The sequence below is a fragment of the Lentinula edodes genome (assembly GCF_021015755.1).
Source record: "Lentinula edodes strain Le(Bin) 0899 ss11 chromosome Unknown C8R40scaffold_20, whole genome shotgun sequence".
Classification (NCBI taxonomy): Eukaryota; Fungi; Basidiomycota; class Agaricomycetes; order Agaricales; family Omphalotaceae; genus Lentinula; species Lentinula edodes.
Genome location: NW_025764326.1, coordinates 300491 through 316674, shown reverse-complemented (window position 1 = coordinate 316674; position 16184 = coordinate 300491). Strand labels below are relative to the sequence as shown.

General features: G+C 46.8%; 7 protein-coding genes across 7 annotated transcripts; 2 read left to right on the top strand and 5 right to left on the bottom strand.

Moving 5' to 3' along the window:
* Positions 1-55: 55 nt before the first annotated feature.
* Positions 56-2907, bottom strand: C8R40DRAFT_1161039 (CASP C terminal-domain-containing protein; the record flags this gene model as incomplete). The annotated part of the gene is made up of 17 exons (XM_046230081.1): positions 56-253; positions 305-550; positions 602-718; positions 769-963; positions 1018-1203; positions 1255-1338; positions 1395-1545; positions 1593-1648; positions 1707-1801; positions 1853-1962; positions 2012-2100; positions 2152-2310; positions 2370-2410; positions 2465-2545; positions 2601-2657; positions 2708-2818; positions 2865-2907. The coding sequence occupies 17 exons, from the start codon at positions 2905-2907 to the stop codon at positions 56-58; spliced, it is 2019 nt and encodes a 672-aa protein (XP_046085727.1).
* A 96-nt stretch (positions 2908-3003) lies between these two features.
* On the top strand, positions 3004-4215 carry C8R40DRAFT_1047041 (SSU ribosomal protein S9P; the record flags this gene model as incomplete). Its single annotated transcript, XM_046224414.1, has 3 exons — positions 3004-4021; positions 4070-4140; positions 4195-4215. 3 exons carry the CDS (start codon positions 3004-3006, stop codon positions 4213-4215), a joined length of 1110 nt encoding a protein of 369 aa, XP_046085726.1.
* A 129-nt stretch (positions 4216-4344) lies between these two features.
* Positions 4345-7735, bottom strand: C8R40DRAFT_294762 (uncharacterized protein). Its single transcript, XM_046234625.1, has 16 exons — positions 7474-7735; positions 7273-7416; positions 7142-7226; positions 6921-7093; positions 6647-6865; positions 6442-6570; positions 6208-6378; positions 5982-6161; positions 5787-5932; positions 5476-5731; positions 5298-5426; positions 5096-5245; positions 4910-5044; positions 4667-4843; positions 4547-4613; positions 4345-4496 (listed from the first exon to the last, which is right to left on the bottom strand). Exons 1-16 carry the CDS (start codon positions 7633-7635, stop codon positions 4387-4389), a joined length of 2433 nt encoding a protein of 810 aa, XP_046085725.1. The 5' UTR covers positions 7636-7735; the 3' UTR covers positions 4345-4386.
* C8R40DRAFT_1107358 (allantoicase) lies at positions 7649-10103 on the bottom strand. Its single transcript, XM_046228196.1, has 9 exons — positions 9711-10103; positions 9558-9646; positions 9442-9509; positions 9303-9379; positions 9136-9252; positions 8858-9087; positions 7956-8803; positions 7873-7898; positions 7649-7822 (listed from the first exon to the last, which is right to left on the bottom strand). The coding sequence occupies exons 1-9, from the start codon at positions 9942-9944 to the stop codon at positions 7721-7723; spliced, it is 1791 nt and encodes a 596-aa protein (XP_046085724.1). The 5' UTR covers positions 9945-10103; the 3' UTR covers positions 7649-7720.
* Positions 10104-10992: 889 nt separating this feature from the next.
* Positions 10993-12694, bottom strand: C8R40DRAFT_1171246 (uncharacterized protein; the record flags this gene model as incomplete). The annotated part of the gene is made up of 7 exons (XM_046231669.1): positions 10993-11158; positions 11213-11469; positions 11528-11653; positions 11710-11838; positions 11889-11969; positions 12024-12212; positions 12275-12694. The coding sequence occupies 7 exons, from the start codon at positions 12692-12694 to the stop codon at positions 10993-10995; spliced, it is 1368 nt and encodes a 455-aa protein (XP_046085723.1).
* A 212-nt stretch (positions 12695-12906) lies between these two features.
* Positions 12907-13802, top strand: C8R40DRAFT_1171245 (uncharacterized protein; the record flags this gene model as incomplete). The annotated part of the gene is made up of 4 exons (XM_046231668.1): positions 12907-12920; positions 12974-13078; positions 13144-13290; positions 13355-13802. 4 exons carry the CDS (start codon positions 12907-12909, stop codon positions 13800-13802), a joined length of 714 nt encoding a protein of 237 aa, XP_046085722.1.
* A 47-nt stretch (positions 13803-13849) lies between these two features.
* C8R40DRAFT_1047149 (uncharacterized protein) lies at positions 13850-14759 on the bottom strand (the record flags this gene model as incomplete). Its single annotated transcript, XM_046224422.1, has 2 exons — positions 13850-14388; positions 14444-14759. 2 exons carry the CDS (start codon positions 14757-14759, stop codon positions 13850-13852), a joined length of 855 nt encoding a protein of 284 aa, XP_046085721.1.
* Between the last annotated feature and the right edge of the window lie 1425 nt (positions 14760-16184).

Genomic DNA, 16184 nt, shown 5'->3' with positions numbered 1-16184 from the left:
ATTATCCTATTTCATTATCGTAGAACATATAGATTAAGCAAAACTCAGCAGAACATCATGGATAAGGTTGAATTTGGAGTTGTGACCCAGACGATGTACTCAGTTCATATGTTGTGTACATGATGAGGAGGTGCAGTGTCAATGCATAGAAAATAAAGAAAGTCCTTGCACGTCTGTTGCCTAGAATGGTTCGTGTAAGAATGAGGACTCCTCGTTCTATTGGATTGAGGTTTTGAATGGCTCGAGTGGCTTCCTGTTTCACACAAGTCAAACGAAGGGATAGGCACTAAAGGGTGTCACTTACACGACCTCTGAATGCCTCAAAAGGGTTGATGTTGGCTTCATAACGGGCGCGATATATACTCATGTCATCAGCACTTTCCCCAGGTGCTGGTAAAGGATCCAGTTGAGAAGTCACCGCACGGCCACCGGATTCTTCTCGATAGCTCTGCATGTATCGAACCTTTTCATACAATTTCAAATTGTCCGACTGTAGGTTTTTCATTTCAGCGCGAAGTTCGGATATCGCATGAAATTGTTTTTGTAGCTCCTGTAGATATCCATCAGTTGAAACACTCAGGCAACCCAGAATGCAAAGCACCTCTTTGAGTTCTGCATTTCTTTGACGGAACCTGTCGCGTTGACTTGTGACAATAGGAAGAATAGTATTGTCTGCGGAGGAAGCGAAAGGGATTGGGGTGCTTCTTGAGGAAGACTCCTGGATTTGGGACAATAAGTAACGTACAAAGTCCATGGAAAGGTATATACCTTTTGTACAACTTCCAGTCCGGCCAAGACATCGGATGACCCAGACGGAGAAACGTGACCATTAGGCTTGTTGAGAGACAGTAAATCGTTTTCCAGCTTTTCATTCAAAGTTTTTTGTTTTTCTAGTTCTGTGCTTGTAGAATCAAGTTGTCCTTGAGCATGTTGAAGTGATGTTTCTAATTCTCCGTGCAGAATCTAGTCCTTAATTGTCGAAAAGTAGTCTGAAAGATTTAAAATGATGATACACACCCTGAACTTAGTCAACTCTTCCAACAGTCGTTTGTTCTTGGAAGCTAAAAGGGCTTCCAGAGATTTTCCTTGCTGAGCATTAGCTTTGTCTGCATTGGGATTAGGTAAATGGACCCCGAGCTCATGATCTTGTATCTGGAGTTGATCGTCTTCTGGTTCGTCTTCGAATCCTGCGAACTCTACAAACTGTGTACAACTTTAAATGAGATTAACACAGTAGAAACCACATGCACATACTTTCATGATGTCTAGCTCGCGTTTAATTTCGTCATAGTCACTGTATTGCTTCAGACGTTGCTTGAGTTGATTAACCTCTGCCACCTGTGTACATTTTAGATACGTATTGTTGAGAGTAAGCAAGACACATTTCAACACACCTTGCGCTGGAGATCTTTAGATATCTCTTCTATCTTTTTGCGTAAGGAGGTCTCCATCTCGGTGGTAACGGCTTTATGGGTGTCCAGCGTGCGCGATATCCGTTCTGTTTCAGCTTCCAGATTAGCTACTTGTGCGTTCAACGATTTGACTCTGGACATGACATGAGAACAAAAGCGCCAAGGAGATCACCAACTTACCGCTCAGAGGATTCGGTATCGCCGCGCATTGCTTCAGCTTCTGCACGAAGCATTTCCTAACGGCAGGACAACGAGATGAGCCAAGGATCGTCCACATACAGGAAGTACACGAACATTGCGTCGCTCAAGAGCAGCGACACGACTATTAGCACGCTCAAGGTCCGCGACAATCATGTCTACTTCCGCCAACTTTTCGACAGCTTCCTGATCTAAGCCAACATCATTAGCTGAGAGGAACATGAAAGACAGAAAAGACATACCTTGTCGTTGGCTGTGATCTAAGAGCTTTGCTTGGTTCGATTCATTGAACATTCGGAGGTCTCGTAATTGGCTTTTCGTCAGTAATAGTTGTCTTCGAAGATCCTGTTCACTGATGGCCTGTGAGTGAGTATACGCGATGAATTACTAGAATTGTGTACCGATCTTCATAATTTCGCAATTTCTCGTCATGAGTGGCGTTGAATTCATTCTCCTTCTGCGTTATGCGTTCTTGGATTATCTCTTCCATCTTGAAGGATCATGAACGACAGCAGTAGAGAGAACATGCACTGACACGCACCTTCTGTTCCAGTTGTTCGGTTTTTGCTTCTGCTTTCCTTCGAGCAGCTTCCACATTTGACTGGTCGTTGGAGCGTTTGCGCAGCTCGGCATTCTCATCTCGCAGTTTGCGGATTTCTGTTTCGAGGTCACGGACCTCGGAAGCCTTAACAGTCTGATCCTAAAAGTGTGTAGACTTGAATGTGAGAAGTGTAACCTTAATTTACCTCGTGAACGCACCACAGCCGCCTCTAAGAGTGGGTAAGGGTCAACAGCCTCAGCTTAATGAGAATATGAGCTCCCGTGAAGGTTGGTAGAATAAAAGATATTGAGACCTAGGACTTTGTATACGTTCAAGAATGCAGATTCCGAGGTTTTGGAACGTTTTGTAAGATTGTCGATTTCAGTCTGGTAAGCTGTAAGATTCTAAGATTACTTGCACGTCCTACCATTGAGGTTGAGAATGCCTACCTTTGAGAAGACCCTTGAAAGCGCCAAGTTTGTTTTCATCAGGTAGTTTCTTGAAATCTAAGCATTCAGGTGAGCATCCACTCCGAGTATGATAGATGAGTAGATACCTTTAGTCTTGTCCGCGAGTGCTTTACGTCCTACAAAACTATCCTTCTGGTTGTCCACAATTTCAATGCCCTGCGAGTCAAGCGTCTTCTGTAGTTCGGATAGATTGATTTCTGTCATAAATTAGGTATGGAAGGAGGTGAAGAAGTCTTTAAGTACCTCTCCAAGTTGTTAGGGCCCCAGAAAAGCTTTGGTCGGTCATGACGATGCTGTGGGAGAGAATTTGGATTTGATCCACGTGATAACCGGGCCACTCTTGAAGACCGTCACGTTGCAATTGGCGAAGAGAAATCCCAGCATGAACATCCTGCGAAGTCAAGCTTTCTCGGTTCTTCGCAGACCACTTTGCCGTCGTCTTGCTACTACACGCCCTTTTGTTCCTCCTGTTCAGGCTCAGCTCGTATTCCACGACACATTGTTTGCTCCAGGCGCCAAAGAACTCGATGACAATACTGTAGATGCTTTGGAAGCCGAGACGAACGAACGTGAATTCGAAGACGATGACTTCGATGCCAATAACTTCCAGGACAAGGCACATCCAGATTCCCCAAACTTCTACACTGGCCGTTCTTCATATTATGACAACATTGTCGAACTACAAAATGCCATTTCCCGTACTCGGGGTACACTACAACGACTCCACCTCCTTCCACTTCCCGAGTTTGCTTGGAAGTGCCTAAAACCAATGCCTACTGTCTGGAAGACTCCAGAGGAAATGACTACCGACTTTGAGACCGCCATGACTATTTCACGGTATCGGAAAGTCACGGCGCTTCTTAACGAGCTCAACGAATACCTTCGAATAGCGACCACCGCTGGCTATGCGGATGTTGCGGACAGAATTGGCTCCATCATCAGCATATTCGAGAGTGGAAAGAAGGAGGCATTTTTGGCCCGAGGGGTTCGAAAACCCGTACAATTGGACCAGTATGGACGCTCGTATACTTTTGGAAAGAGGAAAACGAGCGCGGCGCGGGTATGGATGATTCCGGTCAAACCCCTCTCTCACGAGTCAGGTTCCGACGTGAATGTGGAAGAAGCTTTTGGTTTGAGCGATAAACCCAGACGTCCCCCGGTAAATGTCACAGTTTCTACAATCTTGATCAACAATCTTCCTATTGCAGAATACTTCCCTCAACCCGTCGACAGAGAGCGTATCGTTCGTCCTCTCAAGATCGCGGGAGTATTGGGTAAATATAATGTCTTTACTATCGTACGTGGAGGTGGTACAACCGGCCAATCTGGTGCCGTAGCCCATGGCATTGCAAAAGGAATATTCGCGCATGAGCCTGAGACGGGCGCTATCCTGAAAAGAGGTATGTTTATCCTCGTACAGTCTTTTCTTCTCTGACAATTTCGAGAAGCTAAACTGCTCAGACGTGACCCTCGCATGGTGGAACGAAAGAAGACAGGTCTTGCAAAGGCTCGCAAAAGAGTGAGTGTTCTGACATTCTTCCTAACTGAACTTACGTGTATCTTGTACGTTTAGTACACTTGGGTCAAGCGTTGAGATATCCCACTCATGTCCTTACATATACATCTTGGTTCCTAATTATCGCATATTAATCATGCAAATGAAAGATAAATGTAATACATAGTGGGTGGGCGATGAGTTGCGCAAATCTTCACAACATGAATGAGAGAAGATAAAATAAGGTTAACTGAAAAAAGGTGTTGATGATTACTGCATATATATCTTGAGGACTTCAGATTGAGCAAACCCTAGACCGCAAGCGGGACACTTGCGTTGCCGTGATGATATTCGAGCATCCACGCAGGCTCTGCAAAAAGCTACTCTGCACGTCAGTGCACTGAACAAGGACAGGACTAAAAAGGCATACTATGACAACATTTCGTTAAAATCGTGTCACGGAACTTCAAATTACAGGTCGAGCACTTGAGCAAGGCCTGATAGGTTCAAATATATGAATAGACTATGACCGAAAACCGATAGAACGCACCATAAGCCCTGCATCTGGATCCTCTGTCTTGTGCTGATGGCGAGTAGAATCGAATTTAGCTTTAGATTGCAAGGCAAGTCTCTCCTTCTCTAGAGCCATTTTAGCCGCAGACATAGCCTCCATCTCTTTGCGCAACGCCTCCTGCCGACTGTGATGCTCTCTCTGAAACTTGTCAATCTGGTCACGATACTGAAAATGATTATTACTGAGACTTCATGAACGCTAGTAATAGAATGGACATACGATGTGGGCGGTCTTCGTTCCTTCGCTCGCCCGTTCGTGCAGTTCCAATGATTTTAAGCTGAGTTGTTTTACTGCATTATCGTGGGCTTCCTGGCAATACGCCTTGTGCTTTGACAGTTCATCCTGGGTAGCAGCCTGGCATCGATCTATTAAGGGGCAGACGAGATTGAAAAGGTCGACACATACCAGTAGTCCATTCAATCGCTGTTCGTTGTCCTTCAATAGTTCCAATACGCGTCCTTGTTTCTCTAGATTGCGTATCAGATTCTTTCGCTCTGATTCGACTGCGTCTCTCTCCCTCGAAGCCGCATAAAACTTATTGTCGGATTTCGCCCGCTAAGTAAAGCTGCATCAGCGGATTGCACTCCGATAGCTACAATCTACACACCTCGACTGTGGCTTTAGTCAAACGATCCTCCATTGCACTCAAATCAAATATTTTATTCTTCACTTGGCCATCCAAGGCCTCCCAAGCGGATGCTAATTTCTCAGTTTCAGTGTACAACGCACTTTCGGCCTGAAATTTCCTCAGTAAACAAACGAACGACAGAGACGAGTGAGCCGACCTGGGCATGTTGAGCATTTAGTAATCTCAATCGACGAAGCTCGTCTTCCTTGTGTTGCAGTTCATTCGCCAACGAATCCGGTTGTACTGAAGAGAATTCGCCATACAGGTTTTGGTACTGGGTGAGTTGAGCGGTGACCTCAGCCAATTTCTGTCGAGCTTCAACCTCCGATTGTACGTATTGGGCAACATTGGGATGATCGTGATTCAACTTCGCAAGAACCTCTTCATGCGATGCCAGTCGTGTTTCGGTCTCCCTAACATTCATATCAAAGTTGAGAAAGGGTCGGGTGGAGTCAATGCATCACATACGAAAGGCGTGCTTGGATATACTGTGCAAACTCCATGTTTTTGTCGGGCATTTCAAGAAGGAAATTAACAATGTCTTCCCGACCAGCATTAGAAGCAAGTTTTAGTTTACTTCGATGCAATTGAGATTCCAAAGCAGATATACGATCCTGAGGGGAATGTTAAAGATCGTACGACGTGAGATGACAGAAAACGCACAGCACGGGAAATTGCAAGCGATTTGTATTCCTCGCATGATGCAATTTTAACACTTTCCTTGTTGCGTCGTTCGTGTAGTTCAGCTACACGCTGATCTCTATCTTCACGAAGTCGCGCATTATCGGTATCGCGCCGTGCGATCAGGGCAAGCGTCTCATTTATTGCAACCGCGCTCTCGTCCTGTGAATCATTGATGAATAGTCGAAACGGTTATCAGGGGACATACCCGTAACTCCTTCTCATATTTCTCCCTTTCTTCCCTGTACTGCCCATACTCTAACTTTAACAATCGCAATTCTTCTTCCTTCGCAGAGGCCGCATTGAGAGCACTGGCTGATCGTTGTAATACACGTTGATAGAAGGGGCTGTTCAAGACATCGGACTTGGTCAACACTTTCTTGTTGATCTATATCAGTCTCAGAACCGAGGACATAATGGAAGTGGTAGGAGGATGGAATACCTCTAGCTCAAGGGCAGATTTCGTTTTCCGAAGCTCATCGATGATCTTGTCCTGTTCGCGGAGAAGGCGCGTTTGATACGCAACTCGCTCTTCCCATTCTTCCTGCATTTTAGGTGTGAAACCGTTGGGCTAAACGCAGATTGAGTAAATCAGAAAAGGATAATTAGAACAGTCAAGACTCCCACCAGATAACCAGACCACTCACTGCAGGAGAGGACGGTTTCAACATTGCATCCTCGGTCGCTTCTGATGATTCTCCTGAGCTCATCCCTGCTTTAGGCAGATTTGCTTGAACGGTTTTGCTCTTCAACCTTTGGAGGCGATTCTGCTCATCCGAAAGCTCTTGTCGTAACTTGCGCCCGAGCTCCTCGGAGTCAGATAGTCTGACTTGTAAGACTTGGACCTGCGCTTTTAATGCAGCGCACTATTCCAACATTGAGTGGATTCCAGGAATGTTGAAACTGTTTTAGATGACACACCTCTGTTTGAGTTCTCTGATACTCCTTCAGAGAGGTGTCCTGGGCAACGTGAGGCGAACCTTTTTGTACAAACTTCATCACTAGTTCCTGAGTCGCATGCCGGCTCTTTTCCAATGCAGACTTTAATTCAGGCATAGAATCGTCGGAAACGTATCTGCTGAGAGTGAAAAGGTCTGAAAATCATCAAGATATGATAAATGGGAAACGGCAAGAAAGCAGACCTTGAAGGTCTTGTGTTGATGGAGACACTTCCATGGGCTGGCTTGACTCTTGTTTTACCACCAGTACCCGTATAGCGTCAACAAGCTTTGAAGTATAAGATCTTGCATTTTACACAAAGGTCACAACATACCTGCATCCAGCAGGCTGACATAGCAGCCAGACCCGCCTCGCACGTACTTTTCCGTTCCTCCAATTCCGAGATACGTTTCTGCGAGGCCTCATTCAGGCGTGAATAATGTATCATGCGTCGATAGATGGCTTCTTTTCTAAAGAGCTGTGACAGAAAGTAAGGCAAGGAGGCCGCCAATAGGTATCGACAACAAATAAGTACCTCGAGCTTATCGTCGGCTGTTGGCTCCACGTCTTCAATATGGCCTTTACCGACGCCGTTAACTCTCGGAGATCCGTTCTCGTCTGTTATGATATGCTTTTTGACGATGACCTTGTCGGAGTCATCTTCAACACTGTGGAACCGTTTCTTGGTCTCTGCCATGAGAAGACAAAAGTTCAGGTAAAGCCGTGATGTTACAACCTGTCACGTAGTCACGTTCTATTTTGGATTTTCAACTCCGACAACTCTACGGTAATCTCAAATGAATACTACTTTCTAGCTCAACTATCTCACAATCTTCTATACCTCCATTGCCAATCTGAGTCTCCACACAAGTAAAATCCAAAGGCTATGATTATTATGTTAGGTCCGAGCTGGATTGCTGCGTTGAAAAAATACCTTATCCAGGACAGTCATTGGTTGATCTACATATGTATGGGCTCATCAGTCCATGAGATACTTGAGAGACGACCAAGACCTACGCCAAATTCCAGCATTGTAAACGATGCCCTGAGCAGTGCTTGCCATGAATGCCCTTGAAGTCCTCACATCCGGTTTATCATCTTCTCCGTTTTTCGCCACAACAACTAAGTAGCGATGGCCTGAGTCCGACAATCCTTCTCCTTGTCCGCCACCCATTGGGATAAATCCTTGGTTCGTGAATGGATGTCGCTCGAGTATCGTGAGCTCCGTTGTTCCTTCAATCACATTTATGTCCTTCAACGGCTGACATCGATACACAGACAGGCCAGCAGTCGCGCCTGAGTTGTGAGGATAGGATGACACGAGAAGAGATAATTTATGGAACTTGCTGGCCGTTCCTGCATTTGCTTGAGTAATCTTGGTCCCTTTCGGTGCAGCGGTGTGGTCTCCGTAGGCTTGAATAACCTGTCCGAACGGTGCGAACCCTTCTGGCGTCAGCGGCAGGACCGGTATTGTCGACTGTAACATAGGTTTTTTGATAATGATTGGGGTTGAAGTAGGGACTGAATCTAGTTCAGTTGGGACTGAAGCGGCCTTTATGGTCGTTTTAGTGTCCGTTCTTCTTCCTAGTATACGCACTCGTTTCAATCCGCCATCAGGATAAATGGTCAACTTAACGTGCGTAAACGGTGTTCCCCCCACATTTTCTAGTTGGAAATAATGCTGTCTATGAGGTCCCAACCTCGTGCGAGGCAATATGAGAATCCAGTTTTCACTCTCGCTATGCTCCATCGTCCAAATCACATTACTCGCGCTGGTTAACGCACGAATTTCACAGCTCTCTGGGAAGTTTCCCTTGAAATGGGCCGTGTCTAATTCGACTTGTTCCAAAAACCCTGGCGCTCCCCTATTGAGAAACCGGCCATCAAGAATCAGGAAGCCTTTTGTAGAGAAAACGTACAGTCTGATTATCGCCCAATCTTTATGACCAGGCAGCCTACTTCGTTTGGTTTCCCATCCGTCCCCCATGTTTTTTCCTCTTCCCGGCAGGATCAAATTTGACCCAATGCCAAAGTGTTGATCCGAGACAAATTCAACACGACCTCCTGCAAAGACATGTGCCATATCGAAAAGCTCTGTAGGTTCTTCTGGCATTACCGCTTTAACATGACCGTAAACACGAAAACGAGCCTACGTTCTCGAACTAATAAGGTGATCTGCGCTGATATGATCACTCACAATTCCTCCATCGGGATACATATTCAGCTTGACGAATGTTGCAGAAGGGGCGTTCGGGATTGTAAAGAGGTGCCTGGAAGAAGGCCCCAGCTTGACCTTGGGTAAAATTTTTGTCCACTACTCGATCGCGATTCAAAAAAGGCCCAAGTAAAAAGAGGTTGGCGTACTCTAGAGTCGGCGATGTCTGGATCTTTGGCCAGTGGGTTGTAGAATACTTCAATTGATGCTTCAGGAGCTTCGTTACCTTTTAGGCGCAAGATCATGAATCAATAAAGCGATCATTCGCTTGTCATAGAGCGTGCTCACCGTTGAAGTTGGAAGTGTCAATGTCGAACCCAGTAAGAGTCCCGGACGTGCCAAGTGCAATGATACACCTGAGGCCGAATCAGTGAAAGACACCACGGGAAGAGAAAGAGAGTGACCAATCATATGTCGGATTATGTCTTCGTGTCTCCCAACCACTGTAAAGCGCACCGTTTGGTCCAAATTGGCCTTTCAAACTCGGTGCAGGCTGTCAAAGAAAGACGAGTTCTGAGCAGATGTGAGGTTCCTGAAGACATATACCCTGTTCTGACCTCGACCAGTAATAATTGGAATGCCTCTGCAAAGAATTCATCTGATACCGATAGCACGCGACCACCAAGAGCGACACTAGATAGCTCTAGCAAATACATCCATTGAGCGGAGAAGATAGATGTATAGGATGGTTGGTACATACCAGTGCAACTTGAGAATGTGTTGTCAAATTCATTGAGCTGAATCTGTTTAAAGGACATGGTTGAAGATAAGAGGCAACAATTAGAACTCATATCCGAGTAGTGATCGGCCGATCTATCCGTGGATTTCCTACACAGGCGTGCAGTTCTATTAAACCAGGTTTAACCCAGTGATTTTCAATGCTGAGCCTGATTAAATCAGCGCTCAGTACAGTTTCCGTAATCCTAACCCCGGTATCATTTGAAACCTGGGCTCAAAATATTGACACTGGGCACGAAACGATTTAATCAAGGCACGCAGCACTCACGGTCCCAGGACGTTCCCATCATTTTTCTACTGCTTTCGAATTTGTTCAAATACTATACTGGATTGACTTAAGACCGTACATAGTAGAAACAACAGTGCATGGCAATAAAGCATTTCTATGTATTGAACTTGGGACACACTCACCTAAGATCTCGTTTATTCTATAATTATTGGACTGGTGAAAACAAAGAAGGCCAAAAACGAGTTACTCACCGAGACCAAGCAAGTCCTGTGAACAAACAGTATGTTTAAGGAAGCATTTTGATGCACTCATAGCCTGGGGTATGAAGGAGGCAGTCGAAGCAAGGCTAACGGCGGCACAGAGAACTGGCAACTTGTTCAGCTTGACATTGTTCTTGAGGTAGCTTGCGTCCTTGAAAGTACACGTTGAATGAGTCTTGTAACTCGAGAATCAAGTTTCAAAGGGGGAGGTCTATGTATTGCAGTCAAACGTTGAGCCTTGAAATTCTTGGATCTTTAGCATATGCGTCAAATGTTGGACATCAAGTACGTTGCAAGTTTTTGTGTTGTTTGAATGACCCGCAGAATTTGAAAGTAGTTGCCGCAAACGCAGTGCGGTGGAATATTGAGCCAAGAGTTTCTTCTGCAACATGGTCTTCAGTGTATGAGCGGAATGTTGAAACGTTTTGAGCGTTGACATGACGGATGAGAGCAAAAAAAAACCAACCGGTACCAAACAATGGTCAACATCTCTCGCGTGACTCGAATGATCACTCAACACTCATGGAACGCAAAGTGTTCTGGAGTTTGTATTCCTTTCTGCAATTGGTTGAGGCAAACCTATCCTATTGTAATAAATACTCTACAGAATATTCATATGACCAGGGCGAGTGCACTGCTTCCTGGTCCATCCCCATCAAACCACCCTCTTCTTGTCTGCATAGCATGAGTATCGAGTTGTCCATCAGCTGTAGGTCGGGGTGACGACGCTCTGGATTTGAAGCCAGCTTCGTCGAAACGGACATATCCCTCCAAGAGCCTTGAGTAAGTTAGTTGTGGATCAGTCAACAAAACAACGGTGCAGATTACTTACTGTTTCCAGCCTTCATCGGTGAGCCTTTTCCCCAAATCTTTTTTAGAGTAGAACCAAGAGTCAATCAGGCTCCAGAAATCCTGCCCCTTCGGAACACGTCCACCTGCACTTGACTTCACTGTTCTCGGGCGTTTTGCAGGCCGTGTACTCCCATCGGCATTGGACGGCGCTGCAGCGTTGTCTACATCGGACGTTGTGTCATCTGTCAGTTCCTCTTCTACCCAAACAGTGTTTGGGTGGTCAACCATATAGCGTCGCTAAGAAAGACCATGAGTAAGATCGACTGGGCAACATCGAATAAGACCAACAACGTACTAAGATTATGTTTCGCAAAAGCAATAAACGGTCGTCATATGTAACTCCTCCAGGTCGCTGATACAATTTTTTCATTTTATGAGTGAACGCAACTGCATCTATATAAACGGTGATGCTGTCGCGAAGCTAACACATCATATAAGCTTCTGCAATGATACTTGCGGACAATATTGGAGACGTACGTGTTGTCTAAAGTTGTTTCTGATACTTGAGCAGGCTTTTTTGACTTCCTTCAACATCACCAGCTCATATGAAGGGTTACCCATTACGTTCGAATAATTTAGCTCTTCGCTGTGAGCTCTGATATAATCCTACAAGAGGAATGAACTGAAGGGTGAGGAATACAAATAAAAATGCTCACAAAGACGTCTTGGTTAACACCCATATAGCAAGTCCGCATAGGATCGAACATCTTCTCTTGAGCAAGGAGACGGATTGTTCTCTGCAGCCAAATCACATTAAACTAGATCTGGATGTAAGGCAATTTACCACGTACCGTCTGCGACCTTGTTAATGAGAATGTCTGTTCGAGTCGGATCTTCAGGTCCTTCATCATTGCCTGCATAGTCTGGACGTCAATTCCATCAGCCTTTGGCCTTTTATTCTCCAGGTCAAATGTGATTGCAAGCTGGTAGAGACGGGTGAGAAGGTCAGGCTTGGATAATCCTTGTCCAACAGACCCAAACTATAGACCACCAATAATCAGCTATATCGTTTTATGCAATAGAAAGCTGGAAAAGTCCCCACATGAAGAAAGGTTTGCATAATTTTCCTCTGTACGTCTGTGAGACTGAAGTCTCGGGCCAAGCCATCGACTACTGCTCTCGGAACAACTAACTGCACAGCAGGCTGAGTACCCGTGCTTCCCGGCCCAAGAGGGCTCTGAGGGAATGGAGGAGGTGGTGATGGTGGGTGTGAGGTTGTGAGAGAGTCTTTAGGAGCCGTTCTCCTCATGGGACTTGGAGAAGGAGGAACAGGTGGCAACTGCAATGGTGAAGACAGTGAAGGTAAAACGTGCAGAGCTGAAGGGTTGTCGGCATTTGGATGGGGCAGAAGAAGACGGGGAGCTACAGGTTCGTTGTTGCTTGACAGAATGTTATGCCGGAAGGAGGGAGTAGCTGAGGATGGGTGACTACTCCAGGGGTAGGGGAGGTTAGAGGTGCTCATGGCGGGGGCTTAGAATGTCAGTCTGTTGTTGAAACCCTGCTTTTATAGGATCTACGGACGCGTCAGTCATGCTTTTCAAACGCGTTGAAAAATATTAACAAGCCCATGTCACGTTCAAGGAGTTGAAGGGGTATAAAAGCAGAAGGTCCAATCGGGGCTGCATTTCTTATATCACCCACTTCTTTCCCAGACTACTCTTGTCCCCAATTGGAATGGACTCCACCATGTCCGTTTCATCTGCTTTTTTTCCTGAAGGAGCGTGCTTACCTTATCTCACAGGGTTCGAAACATCGGGATTCAATTAGAAGATCCTCCCAGCCCAAGTGAGATGGACGCGTCTCCACGTCCTTCCAAACGCGTCCGATTTCCACCAGGGTCCATTGAGTAAGTTGCGACTTGTCCCTGCTAATTGGTGTATATTTTGACGCGTCAATATCCGCTGTGGCAAGGACACGGGAAGAACGGGCGCGGCTTCGTGCCATTAAGTTTGAGTCGGCCTTCAAAGCTGCAGACAGTTTGCGTGGAAAATGCCAAAAAGAAATTGAAGAGCTCAAGGTCAGGTTGGAGGAAGCAAAAGTACGGGAAGAAAACCTTCGGTAAGCTGGCTATTAAAACTTTACCATTCACCTAGATCTGACAAGATGTCCTGTTTTGCTCAAGGAGTCGCCAAGAGCAGGCTAGACTTCGTGCAGTTCAGTATTACGCAGCCTTCAAAGCCTCACAATGCCAACGAGCTGGACTTCAGAACGAAGTCAAACAGTTGAGAAAGGAGGTAAATGACGAGCACATCGTATGGCAGATGCGTTTGGAGGCTGAGAAATCAGCGTCAGCTTCACGCGAAGCAAAGCTTCAAGCAGATATTGATCACCTCTGGGTTCACATTCATACCATGAACAATGAACGAGGTCAGCTGAATCCAGGGACGGTTGCAGAACACAGCCTGCGATGTGAAGAGCTACAGAGAAGGGAAAATGTGAACAGTGTACTTCAAAATGTTGCACACAGTTTGGTGTTATCGGCAGAGCACGAAGGCAACCCCCAACACGACACCGGATGTGCTAGGAGGGCCGTGGATGCAGTACAAGCAGAGCAGAAAAGGAAAAGCTAAATTTACTTATCAGAGCATATATGTATTTCTGGGGTTCTTTGTACACATTACGCAGATGACCTAAGTTCTTCAAATGTGCTATAACGCGCTAAACTCTCCATCCAGCGTCCTGCTCGATGTTCCGACATCTCCTTCAGATATGCCTCCGGGTCTGCTTTCTCAAACTCCTCCTCGGTTCGTCCTCCGTATTGTAACCAACGATGTATGCTGCCAGCTGTGTATTGCGTGACCGAGATACGGGTCTCCCCTTTAGCCACAGGTATATTTGAGTGCCGCAGAATTGCCGAAGAAAGGAGGATAGTTGTTCCAGGAGGGAACTCGAAAATAACATTGAAGTCCCATAGTATCAAATGTCCACCTAATTTCCAGTTGTACTTTCCACCTGAGGTGATTGCACATGGAAGGGACGGGTCGTTCTTAGAGTCGGTGTGTATGTGTGTCCATGTCAAGGGTCCGAAATTAACTGTGGTGCAGAGGTAGACGCTGTTGTCGAAGTTCAAACGCAGATTGGGTCGAAGTTCCAGAAGCTGAGCTTTTCGCCGTCGGGCCTCCTCGTAGCAGCGGGGAAACCAAGTTCGCAAGGCCGCTGAAGGGACTCGAAGCTGAGAAGGCAGCTTAGGAGAAGGAACCAATGTACGTACCGCTTTGGAAGCCAGCGATGCGGCGGAAAGAGTCCATGGCCAGGAGCTTTTTCATCATTTCTTGCCTCTCCCCTCCCAATTGCATGGGCTCAGGCTGGCCTTTTCCAAACGAGATTCCGCAGGCAACTGCAGGAAAATCTCCGCGTTTATGCCTCTTCTCCTTCTTCTTCCATCCAGCTTCACGGTTGGCCGCAAGAATCGCTTCAGTCGCGTGTTCAACTGCGTCGTCGTAGCCGGGATCGTCAGGGCTTCCAACGAAGCATACCATGATACGCCGCTCGCCGTCAACCACGGGCACGTTTTGCCTGAAATGCATGGGTCAGGACAAAGCAGGCAAGAAAGTAAACGGGAAACATACCCTTTCCTGTACTGAATCACCCGCATACCTCTAGCTTCCAATTCCTCCAGCCTTTGCCTCTTTTTTGCACCCCAGTACTCAGCATCAATGCCCACCCATGCACCCGATGCAATCGGCAGGCCTTCCGCCTCAAGGTCTGAGACAATGGGCTGCGATGGTAAGACCTTCGTCCGCAACGCATCTCCTACTACATGTCCTTCCTCCTCAACCTTCCTTCGCCGAAGAATGCGACGCCTCTTATTGGCGCGCTTCTGTCCCCCTCGTTCGCTTCCAGTAGGGGCCTGGCCTTGCACCTCGAGGTTTGATGCTTTTCGTTTAGGAGCGATCGCAGCGCTTTGCAGCCGGAGCTTGGTGTCAGAGGAAGAAGGGACTGGTGGCGATTTGTCGAGATGAGAGGCGGGGACGAGGTGAGAGGCAGGGACGAGGTTTGGAGGCGCAGGCGTGGGGGAAGCAAATGTATCGTGGTAGGAGACAGAAGACGCGGCTTTGGAAGTAGAGAACGGAGGACGGTGAGCTCCTATTGGGGACAGGTGGGGAAAGGGCCTACGAGCGGAGAGCTGAAGGTCGGGGTTGGAGGGTTCTGCTGGTGGCGCGTTTGAGCCTTGCTGGAGCCCATCCTCTGAAAGGTCAGACAAGTCGCTATCGTCCACGCCTACTGCGTATGCAAAGGCGTACGCATCTCGCATGAGGCTTGCGGCGTTCACTTCGACGTGAAATGGGGCGGAGTTTTTGTAATGTATACTTTGCATCTAGTAGCGCAGTCCTGTTAAATATCGCATAGCGGCTGAATATCGACGACTCACATCGTGCGCCGTCTCCATCCCACAAAGAGCGCCACCTAAATGTCGCTGGTAAGTTTGAGGCCTGGACAAGGCTGCCGGCTGCACAAACGCGCCATGTTGTTTCTTCGCTCCGAGCCGCTTTCTATCCCTCGAGTAGGCGAGTCCAGGCTTTGAACTCAAGCCAACACGAGGATAGAGCACAGCTGAAGCACGTCAGATGCGAGAGTAGTCCACGGCGCATTTGTGCAGCTGGTGGTGCTGCCCGCGGTTTTGTGACTCACCGTTGCTGTTCAGTCGCGGGCTGTTCAAGAGTTTGAAAGGAAAGGAGGGAGTCGGAGGGAAACAGGGGACTTGTGGCAAGTCGAGGAGCAAGTTGAAGAGAATAAACAACCTTCAAAAGATCAAATCCGCGAATCAAAATCGGGCACGTGACTATTTACGCCACTTTGAACGCGACTTTTAACGCGACTTTTAATGCGACTTTGTACGCGACTTACAGCCGTGCTGTGCTTCAAAAATGTATAAAGTATGTTATTTCAACTTTGGCTACCTGAGTTATCACTACCAGCTGCCTGATACCTTAGTCTACTAGCTCCAGCCT